The 24,160-nt window shown below is 40.2% G+C and overlaps 1 protein-coding gene across 3 annotated transcripts in view; it reads right to left on the reverse strand.

Moving 5' to 3' along the window:
* Positions 1-24,160, reverse strand: part of ATG2B (autophagy related 2B) — an 80,619-nt gene that overhangs the window by 25,851 nt on the left and 30,608 nt on the right. For 2 of the 3 annotated variants that reach the window (XM_029073318.2, XM_029073311.2), the window contains exons 12-28: positions 23,108-23,258; positions 22,435-22,527; positions 22,085-22,273; positions 19,649-19,922; positions 16,107-16,209; positions 13,350-13,545; positions 12,635-12,777; positions 11,281-11,438; positions 9,306-9,478; positions 8,917-9,067; positions 8,042-8,241; positions 6,722-6,802; positions 5,815-5,921; positions 5,581-5,673; positions 3,388-3,458; positions 2,961-3,037; positions 2,521-2,706 (exon numbers count right to left, since the gene is read on the reverse strand). In XM_029073318.2, coding sequence (XP_028929151.1) covers positions 2,521-2,706; positions 2,961-3,037; positions 3,388-3,458; positions 5,581-5,673; positions 5,815-5,921; positions 6,722-6,802; positions 8,042-8,241; positions 8,917-9,067; positions 9,306-9,478; positions 11,281-11,438; positions 12,635-12,777; positions 13,350-13,545; positions 16,107-16,209; positions 19,649-19,922; positions 22,085-22,273; positions 22,435-22,527; positions 23,108-23,258 — 2,446 coding nt within the window. The remainder of the gene's footprint in view (positions 1-2,520; positions 2,707-2,960; positions 3,038-3,387; positions 3,459-5,580; positions 5,674-5,814; positions 5,922-6,721; positions 6,803-8,041; positions 8,242-8,916; positions 9,068-9,305; positions 9,479-11,280; positions 11,439-12,634; positions 12,778-13,349; positions 13,546-16,106; positions 16,210-19,648; positions 19,923-22,084; positions 22,274-22,434; positions 22,528-23,107; positions 23,259-24,160) is intronic. The other variant, XM_029073327.2, reaches the window with a different exon arrangement.

The following is a 24,160-nucleotide window of genomic DNA, read 5'->3' on the forward strand; positions in this document are numbered from 1 at the left end:
GGCTCACAGTCTTAATCCCCATTTTACAGATGAGGGAACTGAGGCACAGAGAAGTTAAGTGACTTGCCCACAGTCACACAGCTGACAAGTGGCAGAGCCGGGATTCGAACCCATGACCTAAGAGTAAATGACTCGCTACACTGTAATGATCCTCTCTTACCCTTGTGTAATTTCTACCCATCCTCGACATTTGTGACTATATATTCATTCATTTGTGCTTTCTATTATTTATTCTGCTTACTCGATTTGTGAACATTTTTACGTCTGTCTCCCTTCTTAGTGTTTAAATCAGTGCGAAGGGAATGTGTCATTTCTGACTGTTGTACTTTCCAAAATACTGTGTCGCGTGCACTGTACCCAAGAGCTGCTCAATAAATGGTATTACCACTGTTATTGCCATTAATTAGTATGCTGGTGAAAAAGTTAGTTTGAGAGTCCTCAGGTTCTAGAAGCGTTCATCCATTCCACTCGGGCATATCTCATGATGAGGAGATCAATTATGACTACTTTTGAAAAAAAAATGAAGCACACTGGATCAAAGACCACTGGAAGGGTAAGGAATAAATCTCCAGATTCCTAACTCAACAAGCTATGCTCTTCCCACCATTTTTACCATCATTCAATTAGCATTTTTTTCTTTTGGTGGAATCTGAAATCCCAGGTAAATTAAGGGTCAAACTGGATTCATTCATTTCAATTGTATTTATTGAGCATTTACTGTATGCAGAGCACTGTACTAAGTGCTTGCACTGTACTAAGCTGGATAATACCAAAGTTATGGGCTCAAATCAGAGAAATACTTGCTTTTGCCATATGCAAGTTTTCACTTCAAGTTGCGCCTAGAATGCTGTTTGAGAATTTGGGAATGTTCTTCAGAAATCAGGTCTGTTTTGGATACATTTAAACACTATCAGAAAAAAAAGCGGTTGAAAGCCTCTGTGGGACAAGGGCTGTATCCAACCCGATTGCCTTGTTTTAACCCCAGTGATTAGCACAGTGTTTGGCTCATACTAATAAATGTCAAAATCACTAATATCGCAATTATTGTACACATATGCTCATCAGCCACCGATACACAAAATTGTGAATTTCCTTAAGGCAGGATTTTCTAAGAATACAGCCCCTGCATTACAGAAGAACTAGATGTCCTCAATTTAAGAGGTACACAGTATTGGAATGCAAAACTAAGAGCCGTATGTACATAAGACTCCTCTCCCTCACTCAACTCACGTCTTCAGTCTATCACTAAATCCTGTCAGCTCAACCTTGACGAATCGCTAAAATCCGCCATTTCCTCTCCCTCCAAACTGCTACCATGTTAATCCGAGCATGCATCCAATCCCACCTTGATTACTCTATCAGCCTCCTTGCTGACCTCCCTGCCTCCTGCCCCGTCTCTCCCCACTCCAGTCCATACTTCACGCCGCTGCTCGGATCGTTTTTCTACGAAAACGTTCAGCCCATGTTTCCCCACTCCTCATGAGCCTCCACTCGTTGTCCATCCAACTCCTCATCAAACAGAAACTCCTTACCAAGGCTTTAAAGCTACTACTATAACCCAGACCGCACACTTTACTCATCTAATGCCAACCTACTCGTTGTACCTCAATCTCGTGTATTTTGCCGCTGACCTCTCGCCCACATCCTGCCTCTGGCCTGGAACACCCTCCCTTCCTCATATCTGAGAGACAATTACTCTCCCCACCTTCAAAGCCTTACTAAAGGCACATCTCCTCCAAGAGGCCTTCCCTGACTAAGCCCTCATTTCCTCTTTCCCCACTCCCTTCTGAGTCACCCTGACTTGCTCCCTTTATTTCATCCCTTCCCCCACATTCGCAACAGACCATTTACGCACATATCTGTAATTTATTTATTTATATTAGTGCCTGTCTCCCACTCTAGACCGTAAGCTCACTGTGGGCAGGGAATATGTCCGTTGTACTCTCCCAAGTGCTCAGCACAGTGTACTGCACACAGAAAGCACTCAATAAATACAATTAATTGATTGATAAGAAACGAGGTACCACTCCCCATTATTCTCAACACCAATCAGCTCCTTACTGTGCTGTTCCGGACTTTGAAATTAGCTGCGGATAAGATGTCTGAGAGGGTTTTAGAGAAGAATTTCAAAGAACAGAAAAGGATTTGAAAATAAGCAAACAGGTTAAAGAAACCGGGATTATTAAATAGAAAAAAGGCCACGGGTCAACTTGAATGTCCTCTAGTGACATAAAATGGTATTCTGCCATTTCAAATCTTCACTGGGAACAGGACGAGAAGTGATGAATGAGAAGGGGAAGGCCTTTCTGCGCCTGATCATCCAGGGAATTTGTGCAATGGTCATTGGAGATCTTTAACTATCAAATCCAACCTTGAATGGGGTTGCCCAACACAAGGGCAATGGACCAGATATAATTTCTCAAGGTTTCTGCTTCCCCTATCTGCTTTCAGGATCGCTGCTGTAGGTCTTAATGCAGCATTCTTCCTTTTGCAAATATGCCACTAGATGTTAAATGTTACCTTTGCACTGTGTACCTTAGTCTTTCGCTGTGTCGCTCCAGGTTTAATTTCTGTTGGGCTGGGCGACTGCAAGTCACCATAACTTGCAATATACTGAATTAGATTCATTAAAGCAGCACAGGAGTCAGAGCATGTTCTGATGTGGATAACATCACTTGAACAGTGTAGTTCAAAGCGAGGCTTTGTCTAGAAAACAACCAAAAAAAGCACATTTTCGTCTACCACCGAGAAGCTACAGTTTAAACGGAATGAACGTAATGAAGACTAATCATGCCAGATTAAAACAAAAATTCAATGTTCATTTCTATTTTGTGGCAACGTTAAGTCTTTTACCAGTTGTCCAAAATATGCTATTCATTAAAAAGACATCAGCTCTAAATGCAAGGTACTGGTTTCATTCTTAACAGTCATAAGTTATTTTATCTCTTCCAAGTACTTACTTGTTCGCCATCAGAACCAAATTTCACTGCTGTTATAGTCAGTTCCAAAAGACCCATATCAATTACCCGAACATAATCTGCAAATAAAAATTAAACTAAATAAAGTACCAAATGCTGCCTTGGTCAAAATGCTAGTGATCACCATTACGGAATATTTATTAAACACCTTTCAGATAGATAGTACTTCAACATGTGCTACAAGAAAGCCTACAATATAGGTCCTTAGAATCCATTTTTGATGGAAATAAGTTTTCCTTATTCTGTTGACATTTGGAGGACAGAGTTCTGTGTCGCCTCCTTCAGTTTAGTAACCTTTACCCCAAAGTCGCGAGTCACACGTGACCATTACCGCTTCACTGATATACAGTATAATAAATACATGCTAACACAACTCATCCATTTTATGAGTTTTCACCTAAACTCTTACCTCTATGCAAGTTGACAGCCACAGTATTACATTTGTCAGACAAATGTAGAGCAGCTTCATCCATGATAATTCTAAAAGAGTGTTAGAAAATCATAAACTTTATCATTCCAGGTAAGAGGTCGAGCCACCAAAAGTAAAATACACACCCACCCACCGGGGCTTCGCTCTGCTGCCCGATGAAACTAGATCTTACTGGATTTTGACGGCCTACCCGAACAATATAGAGTCCCTTCAGGCTGAGAATTTCCCAGATTCTGGTGCATCCCACCTGCCCCTCAATTCAAATTCCGTGGTCACTTGGGAGCTCACTTCAAGTGAGCCCCAAAGCCCTTCCAAACCCAAAGAGAGAACCAAGCTGCTCCAACCTCATCAAAACGTCCTGTCTACTTGCTTTGTTTTGCTGTCTGTCTCCCCCTTCTAGACTGTGAGCCCGTTGATGGGCAGGGATTGCCTCTATCTGTTGCCAAACTGTACTTTCCAAGCACTTAGTACAGTGCTCTGCACACAGTAAATGCTCAATAAATACGATTGAATGAATGAATGAATGAAACCTCTGATGTGGCCCTGATCCTCTGATGGGATCCTACGGGAGCAACTATGCCCCTATTACACTTTCTTCTTCGATCTGGAAATATTTTACACCTTTTAAGTGTAATAATCCTAGTAGAACCAATATTTTTCAAATATTTGGTAATAGGAATTCCTAGAACAGTCAAAACAAAACCAAGTCCACTGCATCCGACGCAACCGGAGGAAGATCTGTCGATGAAACTCCCAAAGACGCTCCCAGACTAACTGGATTCTCGGTTCTTCACATCCACACACGAGGTAATAATAATAATAATAATAATGTTGGTATTTGTTAAGCGCTTACTGTGTGCAGAGCACGGTTCCACTGCCCCACATCGCCGGCTCCGGGACTCGCCGAGAAAAGCCCCAGGGATCCACGACTACGAGAGGCTTACTCCGCCCCCTCCGAGAGTTTCAGAAGCACCAGTGACCCCCACCTTCCCAGCTGACAGAACACAGGGAAGGCTGAGCTACTCATAACCAGAGTCGCTGACCTGAAGCTTCTCCACTTCAAGAACTGTTTTCCTCGGTACAGTCTTAATTTCTGAATCTGTGATTTTAATAGCACCCACTTTTTACAATTTATTCCTTCTCTTCTACTGCCTGACCTACACCTAATTAAAAAAACGACGACAACGGTATTTGTTAAATGCTTTAATCCCGATTTCGCACCTTGTCGGCTGTGTGATTTTGGGCAAGTCACTTAATTTCTCTGCGCCTGTTACCTCACCTGTAAAATGGGGAGTGAGACTGTGAGCCCCATGTGAGACAATCTGATTACCTTGTATTTACCCCAACACTTAGTACAGTGCTTGGCACATAGTAAACACGTAACAAATACCATAATTATTATTATTATTATTACGTGCCCAGCACTGTACTATGCACTGGGATAGATACAAGATAATCAGATCCTACACAGTCCCTGTTCCACATGGGACTCACAGGCTACGCAGGAGAGAGAACAGGTGTGGACATCCCATTTTACAGATGAGGAATCGAGGCCCAGAACAGTTAAGGGACTTGCCCAGGATCACACAGCAGACAGATGTTTGTGTGCCGTGCTATTTCCATTAGGCCAGGCTGCCTCTCACTTAGATTGTGAGTCTCCTGTGGTACAGAGACTGGTTCTGAACTCCTCATTTATATCTACCCAGCACAATATATGCACTTGATAGCATAATCAATGAACTGTATTTTTTTAATATCTTCATGTTGCAATCCCTCTATCATGAACGATTACCATAAATACGTTAATCTATGAACTATAATCACACGAGTGCAAAACTGGGAAACATTATTTTCCTCCCAATTATGTTCACCACTTATGCTTTTCAGGGCGAAGGGATATATTTTAAGAGTTAATCCCTTCCAAATACAAATAATATGATTTTTGATGGAATGGTCAATAGTCTACCAATAGAATGGCTTTAAATTAAATCCAGATAAACCGGGAAAGGTTTAAGAAGAATGGATGCAATTTATCACGAGAGACCTGAAGAACAGGATGTTTAATGAATATTAATAAAAGGCATATAAATTGCCTATGTAAGTTTAGCTAATAAAGCAATAAGCACTTCAAGAACATTTCTATTTCCTACAAAGTAAATTTTACACAGGTACCTGAGAGTAGAAGAAGATTTATCCAAAGCAACATTACTGGAAATGCTGAATGTTTCAACTTTTAGAAGAGATCTGGTTGGCAAATAAAGCGGCCTAAAATCCAAAGGGAAAATAAAATATTAAAGAAACGTAGCAAGAGCAATTCCCATTTACAAATTCTCCCAAATTCAGTTTTTGTCATAGGTTGATATCTTAGATTCAGGAAACATATACTTGTACCACATGTTGACTTACCGATAATCAAGTGCACAACTCCATAAGTGAACATGAAAGGTTGTAACAGAAGCTGGAGGATTATATCCCAAAACAGGTTCATCAGAAATATTCAAGAAATGTAAGATCTAGAATCGTAAAAATAAGATTTTTTAAAAAAAATTTTAAATAGTGATGTTTCTTTGCACCAACACATAAGTGTTTTACATCTAGAGAAGCGGGGTGGCCTAACGGAAAGAGCACAGGCCTGGGAGTCAGAGGACCTGAATTCTAATCCCGGCTCTGTCACTTGTCTACTGGGTGATCTTGTGCAAGTCACCTCACATCTCCGGGCCTCAGTTAACTCTTCTGAAAATCTGTGAGCTTTGTGTGGGACATGAACTAATTCCAAGCTAATTATCATGTACCTATCCCAGTGCTTAGTACAAAGTAAGCACTTAAATATTAAAAAATACTTTGTAAATAAAGGACAAGTGTTAGAATTGTATTAGCTAAAAACAGACGGTGACAAATTGGAGAATTTAAAACACTCCTCCAAAAGCGAAATGAATATTAGACGCAATACTTACAAGTGCGATAAATTAGGCCTCCACAATGTTGAGGATACATCAATTTTAACTGAAGGAATTTATTATTTTCATGTCCATCTTCCTCTCTAGATTGTAAGCACCTTGTGGGCAGGGAACGTGTCAACCAACTCTATTGTGTTGAACTCTGCCAAGTGCTTAGTACAGTGCTCTGCACACAAGAAGTGCTCAATAAATACCATTGCTTGATTGCAGAAGTTCTAACACATGTAACAGGCTGACACAGAGTGATATAGTCATGCACTTAAGAGGATTTTTGACAGTGTGCTTCCATCTTTAAAATGTTAAAAGGCAAAAAAAAAAAAAAGTTTGAAATGACAGATTTTAGGTCCTAGAATCACCTGTTCGTGCCAGCTGAGCCCAGAAGGAAGCACTCTGTGCTGAAGAGTAGCGCCTCTAAGTCCCACTGCAACAAGAAATTCCTACACAGGGAAATAAAAAAAAAGTACAATTAACTGATAACTTCCCAGCATAATATACAAAAATTCAGACTCCACACCCTCAACCTTGGCCATGTCCTCTTTCTGGCCTGGAATTCCCTCCCCTTTCATATATGACAGACCACCACTCTCCCTGCTTTCAAAACCTTAACAAAATCACATCTTCTCCAACCCAACTAAGCCTTCATTCCCCTATCTGCCCTCTCCTCTACGTCAACTATGCACTTGCCTGGATACCCTCCAAGCACTTGACAGTCACCCCATCTTCAGCCCCAAGCACTTTTTTACATATTTGTAATTCACTTTAATGTCTCTTTCCCCTTCTAGACTGTAGGTTCCTTGTGAGCAGAATTTACCAATTCTGATTCTGCTTTACTGTACTCCCCCAAGCGCTGAGTACTCTGCACAGAATAAGTGCTCAATAAAGATCACTGATTAATTGATAGATATCTATTTTAAGGGAGTGGTTCAATAGTCAGGTCAATAGTAATGATTCAGTAAACTAAGTGTATTTATCGAAAGACAGTACAAAGATTTAAAAATTATTTCGATAACATATTTTAAGAGGATGGACAACAGAATTGGTAAAGTTTAAAATAAAACTTCATAAGGCTTTAAGTTGACAGCTCTTGGCCTTTTAGTCTGTTGCAACCCTGAAAGCTAGCATCACCATTACCACTCCCAAAATTCTTCTCGTGCGAGTTGCCGTAAGCACGCTGGGGGCAGGGACCGTTTCTACTACCTCTCCCCTCCCCTCCCAAGCGCTTCACACAGTACTCTGCACACTGGAAATGCTCAAGAAATATCACTGATTGACCGACTGCAGAATATCCATAACTACTCAGAACCATTTCTTGCAGACCAGCTGCCTCTCCTTTTCTCTCTCTCCCATCACAACTTAAGTAGTGAAAGCACCTATAAACATCCTGTCTTCCAGAACTGCACGGGTGAGCCTCGGTCCTGTCACCATCATCTCCTGCCTCTCACCTTCTACCTGGCAGATGCCCTACTCAAATTCCGCCCAATCAGCCCACCAGGCACAAGCTCTTACTCCAACCCCTCTCCCCTTCCAAACATAATGAACGTTTTCAGATAACCGTGTTACATCTCTTTATTACAGTGAGAAACGGAGGCTTGACGGGAAATCTTTACCTAAGTTTTCTAAAGAACCATGAAATCAAATGCTAGCATAAATAAACGTAAAATTTCACAAATACAAACCTTTGTATTGCTCTCCAATTTATCTGACTGGATTTTAACCGCCACAGAGAGCATGCTTAAATAGTCTCCTCCAACACCATCAGAAGGTGTCCTACTGGGCCCGTCTTCTTCAGAAGAATAGATAGTGGGCTCCAACCAATGTGGGCGAGGCATATTGGGCAGTCGTATTTCCTCAGGGAGGACAACTCCATCCACTACACCTGTTTTCGAAATGAAGTGAAGCTATTTTTATGGTCTACTCTCAAAGCTTTAAAAAAAAAAAAAGATTTTCTCTATTTGGTTGCTAAATTGATAAAGCCAAACAAAAGTTCTTTCATTCCAATACCTGGCTGACTAATAATGGGGTAACAAAAGTTTTGAAATTCTTCCTGAGACAGAACAAAGTTGAAAGAGGGAAAAAAAAAATCAATGTAAGAGATTCTTTTCTTTTATTGAGCATTCCTTTAAAAAGATGCCTAACTACCCAATCACTATTGCTAACTTCATTTGACAGTAACTGGGGTACTATTTATAAACATAAACTAAGACTCTGGTTCTACATACCTATAAAATACTCGCTGAAAACAAGAGAAAATCCACACCCAACAATTTGTAACTTTAACAAAATTTACACTGCAATAATGAGTGAAAGAAGTCTTTTGAACCTTTTAGGTAGACTAAAGATGTAGTTTAGGTTTAATCAGTACTGAAGGAAAGCAGATTTTTAAGATGCTAAGCATTTTTTGTGGCTGCAATATTTTATGGAGAGAAGATAAGACTGTTTAAGGTTAGATTAAATCTTCAAATCTATTTTCTCTATTGAACAGTTAACCAAAAAAACCCATTTACAGCAAACTCAACTAAACAAAGAGGGACATACTGTACATTTTTTCTACCTTGGTGATGGAGGCTGAGACTGTTCGAATGAAGGCAAATGTAGTGTTTATCTTCAAAACCTTCATATTTTGTCACACAGAATAATGAACCACTGCTGAACTCCAGCCAAAATTCACCATGCTTGTTTTCCAATATCTCACCACTTTCTTGCTAAAGGGTAAGTCAGAAAAATACGCAAGTTCAGAATTTAGCAGAGGAGGAGACATTACATTCCTCTATTCCTCCATAGAGCAGCTCAAAGAAAACCTCTATTTATTCTGAAAACACTACCATTAAAAAAAAAGGTATTGTACTATCAAACCGAGCAATTAGAAGTGTTATTTGAACTGCCAAATGTATTTTGAGAAAAATTAAAGAATCAATTCCCAGAGTCCCTCTGTATGCTTACCTTTACATCGGTAAATATTGCCGCCAAACCATGATTAACGTTCAGGAGAACAGAAAGAAAACTTTGAGAATTTTTGTTCTGGGAATCTTGTTTTTTCTTTCTCCGAGAACGATAGTTTGGATCAACTGTGGAAAAATACTGCATCGTCTCCTCCTCTGATCCACTCTCATCATCTAAAGAAAAAGAGTAGGAAAAAAACCCCAATGCTGCCAGTGAATATGAGTTTAAAGGATTTAATAAACTAGCAATCTTTAATGGGATAGTTACGCATCTTCAACACTGACTTGTGTCTTTAAATTTCTACTCCCGCCTACATAGATTGCGCCCAAACCTGAATATCTTCTATCTACCCTACAGCTGAGTACAGTGCTTGCCGCACAGTAAACGCTTAATGTCCTAATTATTATTTCGATTTTTAGAAGATTAAGATTAATTCAGATCCAAAACTTGTGGCCAACAAAAATCTCTCAACACAGGTATGACAAAAATCATTTTAAGAGTCCCTTTTCAAAAGTGGCAGAAAAGAGATCATTGCAAATAGAAAATACAGAGGCAAATAAATGAAATATCTAAAGTGAAACACTCCGAACAATCTTGTTACCCCTTGGCTTACACTACCGCTTTTGAAGGTGAAGCTACTGATGGTGAAGCTGTATCCCCACAGGGGAGGGCCTGAAAAGACCAACACACCCTCTCAACTTGCTCCGAAGTAAGAATAAATCCTTGTGTTGATGGATTTGTCCCGACAGGGATGTTCTTTGTATTTGGTTCTCCCTTTCGATCTCCTTGAAGACTTCGCTCTAGGAGAGCAATCCCTCTCCTGATTTCTGTTGGCCTGAATGTACCAGAACAGTGTCGGTGTTTAGAACAGTGCTTGGCACATAGTAAGCACTTAACAAACACCAACATTATTATTATTACTTGCTGGAGCCACTTGCACGCTTTGTTGGTCGAGAATCTCTCTGAATCATTTTTTCCACTATCCAGTTTGCGGCTACTTCCTGTCCCTTCCCAATGTAGACGCTGATCTGAGTATCCTGCTACTGTTTTTCCCACAGCACTGAAGTACATACACATAATTTATTCTAATGTCTGTCTCTTATAGACTCCATGTGGGCAGTTTATCAATTCTATCTCACAGTGCTCTGTGCACAGTAGGTACACACTAAGTACCACTGATTGACTGATTGTTCTACCATGTGCTGCCCAGACTTGAGTGGCTGAGAGCACTGCTTCGACGCTAGTAAACTGGCTGCGTTCCATAACCTCAGGATGAGGCAATTTGCCCTGCCGTATGAAGAGAATTTATGGTCCGTATATGACACCGATGAACCTTCTCAAACTCTAACAGGTCCAGATCTCACAAACATACAAGTTCCTCTCACCCAATAAATACCTTACAGACTCTACTGCTTCCTCCCTTCTGTCATTTATTTCACACCTGTCTTCCAAGTCCCTAGAGGTAAGGGATCATGTCTATTAATTCTACTGGACTCTCCCAAGTGCTAAGTAGAGTGCTATGCACACAGAAGACGTTCAATAAAGACTACTGATTGAACCCCACAAAAGTCTGGGAGACAGCTGGTTATTCGTCTTGACGCTCCATTGCCACCACATTCTGTCTTGCAGTTTTCCCAAGGCCACGTAGGCCTTTTCGATTCTGTTTTCCATCGCTTATCTACCCATTGCTGGACAGCACTGCCTATGTAGCAAAATTTCATTATACATTTAATGATACAATTTCTACTTATCCGTTAACTCCATGTAGGGCAGGAACTCTGTGCTACCTGATTAACTTGCATCTACCCTAGTGCTTAGAACAGCGCCTGACACCTAATAAGCTCTTAAATTCCATTAAAAATTTCATCTATTATAGTTTACTTCATATAGATTTTTAGAGTGTCTCCATACTCGGCCCATTCTCAACGTACTAAACTATAACAACTTTAAATCCGGGATCAGTGATGTACATTACCATAGTGAACTGTTGACTTAAACTGACTAAAACTGTCTTTATTGAAGGTATTAATCAGCTGACTGGCCACAGAGAGTCCAATTCCATATGAAATATTTTCTAGTGTTTCTACTGGTGAAGGAGCTGTTGGTTCCCAAAGTAGCAAGTCATTGCTGATCCTGTAAAGACAGAAGTTGTTGTTCAACAAGCTTAAAGAACTCATTACAGTCCCACTTGAATGTGGGCCTTAATTACTGAACATTCCTTTATGATTTCATAAGGGTCTAGAGAAGCCTGGGAAAATAAAAGGGAGATCATAAAAAATAAAGTAGGCTCTGAGACTTGGTGTGCAAAAGTGACTAAGCACAAAGAGAAGGTCTTTTTCAATTGGAAAAATACTGAATGACTCAAACTACTTTAATTAGATGCCTGACTAGACAGTATAAACCTCTTTTTCAATGTTAGGCATTTCAATTGACCCTAATTGTGTACTCTACAGAGGAACAGCCTTCTCTATAATTTTTTACAACTAGCTTGTTCTTGTACCGGAAAACCTGTATTACGCATTCTAATTTTAAAAGCCTAATGGCGTGATAAGACAAACAGAATAAATGAATTTCTGAAGGTCACAAAACAAGCCGAGAAGCAAAACCCACTTTTTGGCCCCGACTACTAAGTATACAGATATGACAATTGTCATATATGCTCCTCAAATGTTATTTTGCTTCACAACTGAAATATATTTCATTGCTTTAAAACGAACAGTACTATATGGTAATAGATTTGTACTTGCCACATTGTTTTAAATAAAATCCTGATCCCAAATACCTTCAGTCTGCAAATGGAAGTTTCACCTGCTTTGTGTTTAGGTAACTGAATAAGATTCAAATCACCAGTGCAGCAATATACTGATGCTTTCAAAAGCAGTAAAGCACACTGCTCTAAGATGTTCAATTATATTGTCACTGTAGGAAACAGTGAAGCCTAGAAGAGCACAGATCTAGCAGTCAGAGGACCCGGATTCTATCCCCAATTCTCCGACTTTCCAGATGTGTGACCTGGGGCAAATCACTTAATTTCTCAGCTTCTCAGTTTTTTCACCTGTAAAAAAGGGGATTTAATACTTATTCTCCTTCTCCATTAGACTGTAAGCCCCATTCTAGGCTCGGGACTTGGTTGATTATCTTGTACCTATCCTGGTGCTTAACAGAGTGCTTGACGCATAGTAAGCACTCAAATATCACAATCATAATTATTATTATTGTTGTCAAAATGCATGTGAAGGTACATATTTTTCTTCAAAACCAAATTAAGATAATTAAGCCATGAAAAAGTGAAACTGCAGATTTTATTGATAAAAACGTTTTAAACTTACCTATTATAAACCTTCTCATAAAAGCTTTTGTTGGGCAATATTAAATGAACGTTTGGGAGCATAAGTTCCAGCACATAATGCGAATTACTCATCGCTTTATCCTGAAATTCTGTCATCTCCACAATGTCTCCTGGCATCACCATCTAAAAAAAAAATTATAATTTTGAGGCAGAAAAGCCGGATTACTCCTACTCCATCTCCTACTTCTACAGTAGGGGAAGCAGCGTGGCTCAGTGGAAAGAGCCTGGGCTTCGGAGTCAGAGGTCATGGGTTCGACTCCCGGCTCTGCCACGTGTCAGCTGTGTGACTGTGGGCAAGTCACTTGACTTCTCTGTGCTTCAGTTACCTCATCTGTAAAATGGGAATTAACTGTGAGCCTCACGTGGGACAACCTGATGACTCTGTATCTACCCCAGCGCTTAGAACAGTGCTCTGCACATAGCAAGCACTTAACAAATACCAACATTATTATTATGATTATTACAGTATAATTGGCACTGCACTTCAAGGGCTCAGTTGACAAAGGCAAGTGCTCCCAATAAACTAAGATTTTAACTATAAAAATTGCTTCTCACAACTATTTTGAAAAAAAAAACCCGACAAAAAGAAACTTGTTTTGAGAATGCGAAGCTTACTCTGCTTAATACAAAAAGGAACACCCGCTAATCTGTTTTAAAGAAGAAATACTTATTTTCTCAAGCTACCGTCACTTTACCTCTTCATTTTCAAACATTACTCTGCGAGAAGAAAAAGGAGATGGCTCCGGTTTTTTCAGATCGCAAACATCTTTCAGAGAATGAGACCCTCCTTCTTCCTCTTCCTGAAAGTGACCATCAACCTCCTCCTCTTCTTCAGCTGCTATTCGCTCCAAAATGGAATGCACAGCTAGAGGATTTATTTTCAGTACGATCCTGTTGGTCAAACGTGAAGTACGGACAAGAGTAAATGCAAGCATTTAATAGATTTATGCATGCTTACTAAAAGGTAAGCATGCATTTAAATGTCATTCGATGAAACGACACAAGCTTTTGTGTGGAAATCCAGTATATTATAGCAAGTGGGAAGGCGGGTTGGCTATGAAAAGCTCCTATGCAGGAATCAGGTGTTCCCGACCAAATTCACATCCATCGGGGAGCTTCTTTGGAGGTATGCAAGCGATGCTGGGGGGACGGGGAGACCCAATCCTGGGTCCTGGAAGACCCAGTCCTCCAAGTTGGCCTGAATTCAACTCCTCACAATTGAACCAAGGTCTGCTAGCTTTCTTTCCCCAACTCAACAGCTCGCCAGACCTCTATAAGGAGCACCTCACGGGTCCTTCTGTCTCTTCTTCCCTCGAGCTCTCTTCAACTAAGATTCTGTAGCCTTCTCTCTCTGGCTACCACTGCTACCCAAAGCCACACTGGAGAAGCAGTGTGGCCTTCTGTAGAGAAGCAGCGTGGCTCAGTGGAAAGAGCAAGGGCTGGGGAGTCAGAGGTCGTGGGTTCAAATCCCGGCTCTGCCACTTGTCAGCTGTGTGACTTTGGGCAAGTCACAACTTCTCTGGGCCTCAGTTACCTCATCTGTAAAATGGAGATGAAGACTGTGAGCCCCACGTGGGAAAATCTGATCACCTTGTATACCCCCAGGGCTTAGAACAGTGCTTTGCACATAGTAAACACTTAACACGTGCCATCATTATTAAAAGAGCACGGGTCCACTGTTCCTCATCTCCCACTCACTTCTGCATCCCCCTGATTTTCTCCCTTTGCTCTTTCCCTCTCCCAGCCCCACAGCGCTGATGTTCACTTCTGCAATTTTATTGTATTTATTTGTATTGATATCTGTCTCCCCGCCTCTAGACTGTAAGGTCATGAAGACAGGGAATGTGACAGTTCATTGTTGCAAGGTACTCTCCCAAGAGCTTAATACAGTGCTCTGCACACAGTAAGCACTCAATAAATATGACTGAATGAATGAATGAGTCAGAGGCCCCGCGTTCTTCTAATCCCAGCTTCACCCCTGTGTGACCTTGGATAAGTCACTTAAATCCTCTGGGCCTCAGTTACCTCATTTGTAAAATGGGGATTAAGACTGTGAGCCCTTTGTGGGACAGGGACCACGTCCAAACCTATTTTTTTTTATATATATCCCAGCACTTAATACGGTGCCTGGCACAAAGCAAGCACTTAACAAATACCACTAAAAAAAAAAAAAGCCACTGCCAATCATCATCTGAGGGGTTTTTATCCCCAGTGGTATTTGTTAAGCACTTACTATGCGCAAGGCACTGTTGTAAGCACTGGGGTAGAAACAAGGTAATAAGGTTGGGTACAGTCCATATCCCACATAATAATAATAATAATGTTGGTATTTGTTAAGCACTTACTATGTATGTGCAGAGCACTGTTCTAAGCGCTGGGGGGTAGATACAGGGTAATCAGGTTGTCCCACGTGAGGCTCACAGTTAATCCCCATTTTACAGATGAGGGAACTGAGGCACAGAGAAGTGAAGTGACTTGCCCACAGTCACACAGTTGACAAGTGGCAGAGCTGGGATTCAAACTCATGACCTCTGACTCCCAAGCCTGGGCTCTTTCCACTGTGTCACGCTGCTTCTCACATGCAGTTCATAGTCTTAATCCCCATTTTACAGAGGAGACAACAGAGGCACAGAAAAGTTAAGTGACTTGTCCAAAGACACACATCAGACGAAAGGCAGAGCCAGGACTAGAACCCAGGTCCTTCTGACTCTTAGGTCCATGCTGTATCCACTAGGCCACACTGCTTTTCAGTTTAGTATCTAATATAATCATTAATGATTTAATTACTTATATATCCTTAAAAAATTTGATGATGTGAAAATGTACTGATTTCCTCCATTTCAATTTATTTGGTTTATCCAAAATTTCAAACAGTTTAGATCAAAAACTTTAATACCTATAAAGTGGCAGCTTTGAAAATGCAGTTGTTCAATTCCACTTGCAAATTTCAACACCTAATTGAAAATCTAAAGGGCAAAGAATTGAATCTTTTATATTTGATCTCCTCCGAAGATTAAAAATGAGACAGCTTAGCTACTTATTCATTAATATTCATCGAGGTATTTTACCTCAGACTTCCACTTGATTCAACAGAAAACAAGCTAATAACTTCTCCTGAATATATGATGTTAAGCGGGGAGGGTGGAGAAGAAAAAAGGGGTAATTCTATCAGACATGATCTCTTTCATCACAGAATTTATATTTCAACATACCATGATCACATTACAATTTTACATTCTTTACAACCTGCTCACTTGAAGATCTGCAGTGAGTCCTCCAAAAACTGTTATCAAAATCTTATATTCTTCTCAATCTTAGCTGTCTTGCGTATGAACAACTGAGTCACAAAATAGTTGCCATACAGACTGCTGAGTCTACTCTTTTAAAAGAAACTGTTTCAGATGCAACAATGAATGTGAAATAATAAAACAAAACAAAAACTAAGCAATTACCGTGGCCAGTCGAAGTTATCTGATGATGTCATATCTCCATCAACTCCACTTGACACCTGGAAAAACTTAACTGAGATTTCCTCTTTGTCTTCTTGAAAAGAGCCTTTAAAACCCATTTAAAACAATGTAAAAAGTTAATGTTCTGGTAATGTAAAGGGTTTTATTCAGCTTTTATAAGTGCCATATAGTAAAATAGATTTTCTGCTTAAGGTACATTTTTGGTGGGTTTTTTTAATTATATCATCTTAAATCCATTAAATCATATACTCCTGAGGGACAAGAATAACAATAATATCAACAATAATAACTATTATTATTATTAGCTACAATCAATCTGAAAATTGACCACTTTAATACACTAGATTTCTTTTGTAAATGACCATGTCCAAGTTCAAAGCAAGTTCTGAAAATTTTAAGTGTAATTATACTAACTTATTCAGAAGAAAAGCCCTTTCAGAAAATTGGTTAAGGGCATTTGAGATCAACACAGACACTGAACTTTATAGCACAGAGGCTTTATCTTCTAAATTCCCCTTCCCTTAGTATTTACCAGCTTCATCAAAAGTGAGTCACACCACAGTCTAAACATTTTGGATACATTAATTGACCAACTCTTTTTAAAGAAAAGTAGCAACCGCTTATGGTAAAGAAAAAAACAAATCACTGTCCCGGGTGCCCCGAAAGTGGCCAGCGGCGCTGAAATTCAATCAATATTAATGCTAATATAAATAAGGCTGAATCAGCACTCTAAATATTGATTTATCCTCCACTGAGAAAGCATTTTCATTAACGATAAATTCTGGCCCATGTCATGAATATTTCAGTGAAATCATAAAAAAGAGGTTTAAATGTTTTTCATAAGCTGTTACAAAAATAGAGTTGGCAAAGATCATGAGCAGAGATTTCTTCTTTCCACTGTCTTCAGGAAGAAGAATGACTTCACCAGCCATGACAAATGACTAGCTACTGTTTTCTTTAAACTTTCCAAGGATGGCAACCTGAAACCCTCCTGTGTTCACTTCAATGCTTTCATTCATCCAGAGTCTAAAAGCTGATCCTTATGTCCAACAACAAAAAATAACGCACCTTACTTAGGCCATTTTTCTTATTTGGTCAGCTTCCTTCACAGAAAATGTTTAGTCAACATCCTCCTCAAAAAACTAAACTCCCGAAGAGGGTTAGGTTACACTCTAGCCTTCTCCTCTCCAGGCTGAATTAATTTAATCCAAAAATCTTTCTTCAAGGTCCTACTTATCATCCTGCACTTCCTATATCAGATGCTCCATTTTTCCCCACATCCTCTTTAACAGTTGCCAAAATCGGCTCAAAGAGGGTCGGCCAATGCGGAGGGTTTCCAAGTCCCATTCCTGTAAATACGTCTTAATACAATGCCGACCTTTTGAACAATAATATTTTAACTCCCGACATATTCATTGTGTCAACTCTTTCACCCACCCCTTCCTCCACTTCACCCAGGGTATTTTCCGGCTCTATTTATACTTGTTTTTTCCGTCATCCCCAATTGGTGGTGTTTATACCTCGCCATTACCCCTGTTGAATTTCATCCAGCTTCTGAAGGACCACTTTTTTCTATCTATCAAGGATACTTTGGATTGCACTCTTGTTCTCCAAAGTGTTAGCAGCCCTGCCCAGTAGAGTATTAGCTTCAAACTTGATGAGCACAATTCATTTCATGGCCCGGGCGACAAAGATACTGAATCGAACCAGGGCCAATCCCCATATACTGTGAACCGTTGATTACCCTTTGGGTGTGATCTTTGAGACAGTTATGCAGCCACCTGAGAGTGGTATGGTCAAGACCATATTTTCCTTTGTCGTAGATGAACGATTATGTGGGACAAAATCAAAAGTACATCTGAAGTCCAGGCTGCTCATCTATTGCTCCTGAAGTTATCCGACTTCTCACAATTACAATGAAATTGATTTGGTCTCACATTGCCATTCACAGAGCTATGCTGGTTACGTAGTTTACTCACAGCTGATGTGATCATTTTTCTATCGTCTTCCCAGATAAATTAACTTAATTGATCTGTAATTACCAGGTTCATTGTTTTTTAAAAGATGGGGAGCCGTCTCCCTGTTTCTTTTCTCAGAGACATTGTTCCTGTCCTCCAGGTGTCCTCAACAATAGTGACGCTTGCAAGAACAGCTTCTAAAAACTTTAGAATGACTATATCTTTTTTTTGAAAACCAGAGCATCAGGATAGCATTCCAGCTTCTGTGCTTCCCTCTACTCTTGGGGACTGTGAATGGTGGGGATGGGAGGAAAGAAGAAATATGCAGAGGAAATAGCAAGATCATAAAGTTCCCCAACATTTTGGAACAGCTCTAATACAGAACGCTGAAGAGGTGGGGACCGGTCGTGGGGTGAGGAAGGGCTACTAAAATGACTCCGAAAGGAGAATTTGAGTCTGGGCCGGAACAGTCTAAGAATCGAAAATGAACAAGAGAAGCTGAGCGGGGACCAGAGGATGGCAAGCTGTCCAGTTTGCTCATGACAACTGTAGTTCTTAAACATCTCTTTTCTTCAGTGGCTCAGGACAGCCTACAGCAATTCGGGACAACTTCTGTTAAATCATAAATTTATTCTATTAATGCCCGTCTTCCCCCTCTGCACCGTAAGCTCCTTGTGGGCAACGAATGTGACTACTGACTTGGTTGGACTGTACTCTCCTAAGTGCTTAGTACAGCGTTCTGCACACACAGTTAAGTGCTCAGTAACTACCACTGATAGATTGATTAAATCAAAGTGCATCGCGCCCTAACTAGGATGAATGCTAATCAGGCTCTGTTCATTTAAATATGTCCAGGTGATTTTTCTTTTTTTAGGCACCCTACTTCTTTCCTCCATCTAATTTGACAGTCTAACCTTCCAGTGAGAATGGGATTTGCTCTAATCAAATGTTGACATTAGATCTTTTTTGTCAGTATAGACTAGACAAACGGTTGGGATTTCCACCTTTTCGCTGTCATGGGTTTTCCTATCCCACCTAGTAAGGGGACAGCAGAAAGGTGACTTTTGTTGGACCCCCTTTTTGCTTAATAAAATCAAATGATGTTTTCTGCTCCCTTTTCTGCCTCAAGCTCACTGCACTTCCTTTCCCATTTTCGCTTTTCGGATTCTGGCCCTTTGCAGCTAGGCTTTTGTTTTCTTGGTGACCTGGCCTTGTTTTCACTTTTTTGAATTTTCCTCTTTGCCCTTCAGAAGTCTGAACTCTGAAACGTTCCGGGTTTAGCCAACTTGGTATCTTGTTACCATTTATGTCCTCCCTATGATCTCCTACTGTAGGTGATATAACTCTTAACCTTGTGGGCAGGAAATGTGAATGTGTCTTCCAACTCTTGTACTGTACTCTCCCAATCACTTAATACAGTGCTCTACACACAGTAAGCACTCAAAAAAAAACCATTGATTGATTAACCAAGGCCATAAGCTGCCAAATGTTTTTACATACCCAACTGCTCTTCATACCCACTGGCCCGTAAAATTAATGTTACTATAGTATGTTTATATTTCTTACCAACTAATTCTCTAAAAGTAAGCTCGAATTTAATTTGTTCTGGAGTGGATCCTCCTATATACTCGGTTTTAAATTCCAAGTCTGTGAGTTCTAGATGAAGGATCTCCTTCTGAAGTGATTTCTTAAACCACGGTCCTCTTTCCTGATCCGACCGTAAATCAGGTATCGGGAAGCGCACAGAAAGATGCAATTCTGGTGTGGTGACTTGTACCGAAATCCGACAGTTTGCAGGAGTATGTGAATCATCCAGGAAGACTTCTGTAAAAGCCTTGTGCTAAAAACACAAAGTAACAAACATATCGCAATGTGAATTACAGTAAATAGTATATAGTTTTACTTACTATATAGTAAATAGCATCATCGCTTTTGGCCACAATCATACACAAATCACCGTTAGTTACACTATTTTCATCTAAGGAAGACTAATTAAATATGCAGAAGCCCAGTTGGAACCATAATTCAGTCCCAAAAAAATGACTGCAGAGTCCCACTGCTTTCCGCTTCCTGACCCTGAGATTGTGAAGCAGCAGAGCCTGGTGGATAGAGCAGAGGGACCTGGGTTCTAATCCCGGCTCTGCCACTTATCAGCTGTGTGACTTTGGGCAAGTCACTTAACTTCTCTGTGTCTCAGTTGCCTCATCCGGAAAATGGGGGTTAAGACTGTGAGGCCCACGTGGGACAACCTGATTATCTTGTATCTACCCGGCACTTAGAACAGTGCTTGGTACAGAGTAAGCGCTTAACAAATACCAAAATTATTAATCCCAGCTCTGCCACTTGTCTGCTGTGTGACCTTGGTCAAGTCACTTCACTTCTCTGTGCCTCAGTTATCTCATCTGTAAAAAGGGGGATGAAGACTGTGGGCCCCTTGTGGGATAGGGACTGTATCCAATCTGATGATTTTGTCTCCACCCCCACACTTAGAACAGTGCCTGGCACATAGTAAGCGCTTAGCAAATACACTAAACTCATAAAAAAGAAAACAAATCTAATTTAAAAAACTTATAAAAACAAAAGAAAACAGAAAGATACTGGTACAGATAGCATTTCATCTTCTGAATGAGGTTCTCTGTTACTTTCTGTTTTGCTAGGTCAATGCTGCTGTGTGTGAGTTTAGTGTCAGTACCAGCAGGGAAAAGACAACAACAGAGGAATTTTGTTAAGCCGGACCACGTGATCCTCAAGAATTTGTATAATCAAGTGAAATCCAGAAACACATTGGGCCTGTTTTAGAAACAGTAACAAACCAGGCCAATTCTGTGGCTTTTAAGTTTCTAATCCATGGATATCCATGACACTCACTCACATATAAGTTTCCAAACAGTTTTTAAAATGCCCACCCTGCTTTCGTCCTGGCAGAGAAAAAACAAAACACACGCATACTCCCACAAGTAGAAATACTAGATTAAGAAGACAGAAATGTAATTAGTGGGGTACTAATAATGTTGGTATTTGTTAAGCGTTTACTATGTGCAGAGCACTGTTCTAAGCGCTGGGGTAGATACAGGGTAATCAGGTCATCCCACGTGAGACTCACAGATAAGGTAACTGAGGCACAGAGAAGTTAAGTGACTTGCCCACAGTCACACAGCAAAAAAGATTAAAGAAGTGGCATGCGAAGATGAGGAGGAAGAGAGAGCAAGGTAAAGAGGAAGAAAAGGATGCCCTAAAGAAGAAATGGAAGAAATCTCCACCTCTCTTCTAATTAGTCAGCAGAAGCTTTCTAAAGGAGTGAGACTACAAATCCATTTGAACACTGAAGTGGAGCAAACAATAAAAATAAAGAAGATGGCATACGTTAAGCACTTAGTAGGTGTCCAAGCATTGTTCTAAATACAAGCTTATCACTTTGGACACAGTCCCCGTCCCACATGGGGCTGACAGTCTTAATCCCCATTTTTCAGATGAGGTAAGTGAGCCACAGAATAGTGAAGTTTCTTGCTCAAGGTCGTTACAGCAAGCAAGTGGCAGAACTGGGATAAGTCTTTCTTACACCCAGGCCCGTGCTCTATCCACTGGGCCATGCTGCTTCCCATAACTTCTGGGAAGAGACCTAAGAGAGATGTAGGAGAATGGAAGAAACCGATGAGGAAAAAGGTACTGCACGGAGGAGAGTGGAAAGCAAACACTGGTCGAAGGGAAACGTTGAATCGATTTGCCTGGAGCAGAAGAAGGAGGAGACAAGCAAAATTAGGTAGACCAGTCACTTCAGAGGCTCTTTTCTCCCTACTATTTTGTACTGTGCTCAACTGCTTAGGACAGTGCTCTGCACACCGCACTCAATAAATACCACTGATGGATTGAATGTTTACTTAGGCTTCCACCTCTTCCAGGTAAAAACAAGGCAAAACAAAACAAAAAAACCCACAACTTGACCACTATTCCAGCATAGCTGTAACCAACTCAAGATGAGCACGATCAATACCCGACACTTACCAGACTAATGTGCTTGTTGTAAGAAGCATACATGTGAGAAGTCATCATCTCTACCGTTGTTAGTTTCTGGGGCTGAAGCAAAGAATTTAACCTGTCCACAATACTGATATCCAGTTCACAGAACAGTGGATTGAATTTAATTTGCAGTTCTGCTTTCTGAGGAATAGAACTCAGCCTCCCCTGATTGCCCTATAAACAAAACAGCAACATTATCAGATAATAGCATTACATACATTAAGTGAAAGCCAAATAGGAATCAGTCTACTAAAATTCATTCCCCTCCCTGATTCCAACTGAATATAGCTCATGATCCTCTAACACCAATGATAAACAACATTGCCAAACCTTACCTGAGGTCCTCTGTTATCAGAATGCTTATAATGTAGCTGAAGACATGAAGGAGCATGTGAATCACTTCCTTTTGGGGAATGAAACGTTAGAAGCTTTAAAAAAATAAAAAACAAATATTATTTTGTAAATCGGTGCTTTATCACCGCTTTTTACTGTTAACTACTGAGAATCTCTAGGGAATCTTCTAGTGGCTTGTTCCCCGGTCTTCACGTGTACCATTATAACAATAGAGCAGCAGTTCCTAAAAAGACTCTTTTTTCCTGCTGCCTTAAAAATAGGTTAACATCTTTAACAAATAACATACATCCAAACTACTAAAATTATCCTATATTAACTTGGTTTTCCTCCCCCAAAATACCTCTATTACTTTCAAGATGACTATGGTTTGGCTAAGCCTAACACCTGGCTGCTAACAAAGGACAGAAGGAAAGTAATAATTTATAATAAATTTCAGTCATCTACCCAATTTTCATATGGACATAAAAAATGACCTTGAAAAATCACTTTAAAATTCTGATTCTATTTACATACTTGAAATAGGAATACAAATACTTAAGCTCATCTTTGAGTAAAGAACGGTCTTGGTAAATCTCTTTACAGCATATCAGAAACCCACTGGGGAATGTTAGAAATTAGCGACTGAAAACTGTACCACATGAATGCATCCTTTACCTCTGTGTAATGTGGAGTAACGGAATGAGAGTCGGTAGGAAACAAGCACTCCAAGAGTTCCATCTGCCCAACAGTCAGATCGGTACTGAAATACCGAGAAGCTGACCTTTGTCTTTGTTCGTATGATACTTTGACGCCAGTACCTATAAATCTAAAAAAAAAAAAAAATACATCCGTAGTGAATGCAGCATCTACTCTTGCCAACTGGTCTTGAATCGATGACAATTAGGTGTGGAAAAATTAAAATGATACGCTGAAAAAACCGTAACCATGCCTGTCACCAAGTGCTCCAGAGTTCAACACGCACTTAGACATTACCCAGCTACCACCAGCTATCGATATGAAATATTCCCGAGGTTATAGCCCCAATACATGCCTTTGATTTGCCATCCTTCTTGTGTTCATTCATTCATTCAGTCGGATTTACTGAGCGCTTACTGTGTGCAAAACACTATACTAAGCGCTTGGGAGAGCAGAATGTAACAACGAACAGATATATTCCTGCCCACAGCGAGCTCACAGTCTAGAGGGGGAGACAGACATTACTATAAATAAATTACATTAACTAGATTTTGTGACAAGAAACAATGAACTCTTCACTCTCCTTGGCGGGGATCAGGTATTGATTAATACAGTTCAGCAGCCTATCATAAATCTCTAGCAAATGAAGGTTGCTAGAGGGATACTTTCATTTATTTTGGGATATCATTTAAAGTTTTCTAAAACCTTCTCAGATACTGCTATTACAGGGTTTAGTAAAGAGTGTAATTCAAAGTGCCACGGACTATTCCCGGATTAGAATTAGAGACTTGTAATTCCCCGCGAAGGCTATAAGCTCCTTGTGGATCGCTTCTACTAACTCTGTTGTACTGGCATTCCCAAATGCTTAGTACAGGGTTCTGCACACAGTAATTGCTCAATGGATACTACTGCCTGATAATCAAGCTGCCAGAGAGAACACGGTTATGAAAAGGAAGGTCAAATGACCATCCATTTAGGGGCTCCTCATTAAGAGTTTTAAAAGGTTGAGGCAACCTGAAAGAGAAAAGGGAA

The sequence above is a fragment of the Ornithorhynchus anatinus genome, chromosome 1, assembly GCF_004115215.2.
Source record: "Ornithorhynchus anatinus isolate Pmale09 chromosome 1, mOrnAna1.pri.v4, whole genome shotgun sequence".
NCBI classification, from domain to species: Eukaryota; Metazoa; Chordata; class Mammalia; order Monotremata; family Ornithorhynchidae; genus Ornithorhynchus; species Ornithorhynchus anatinus.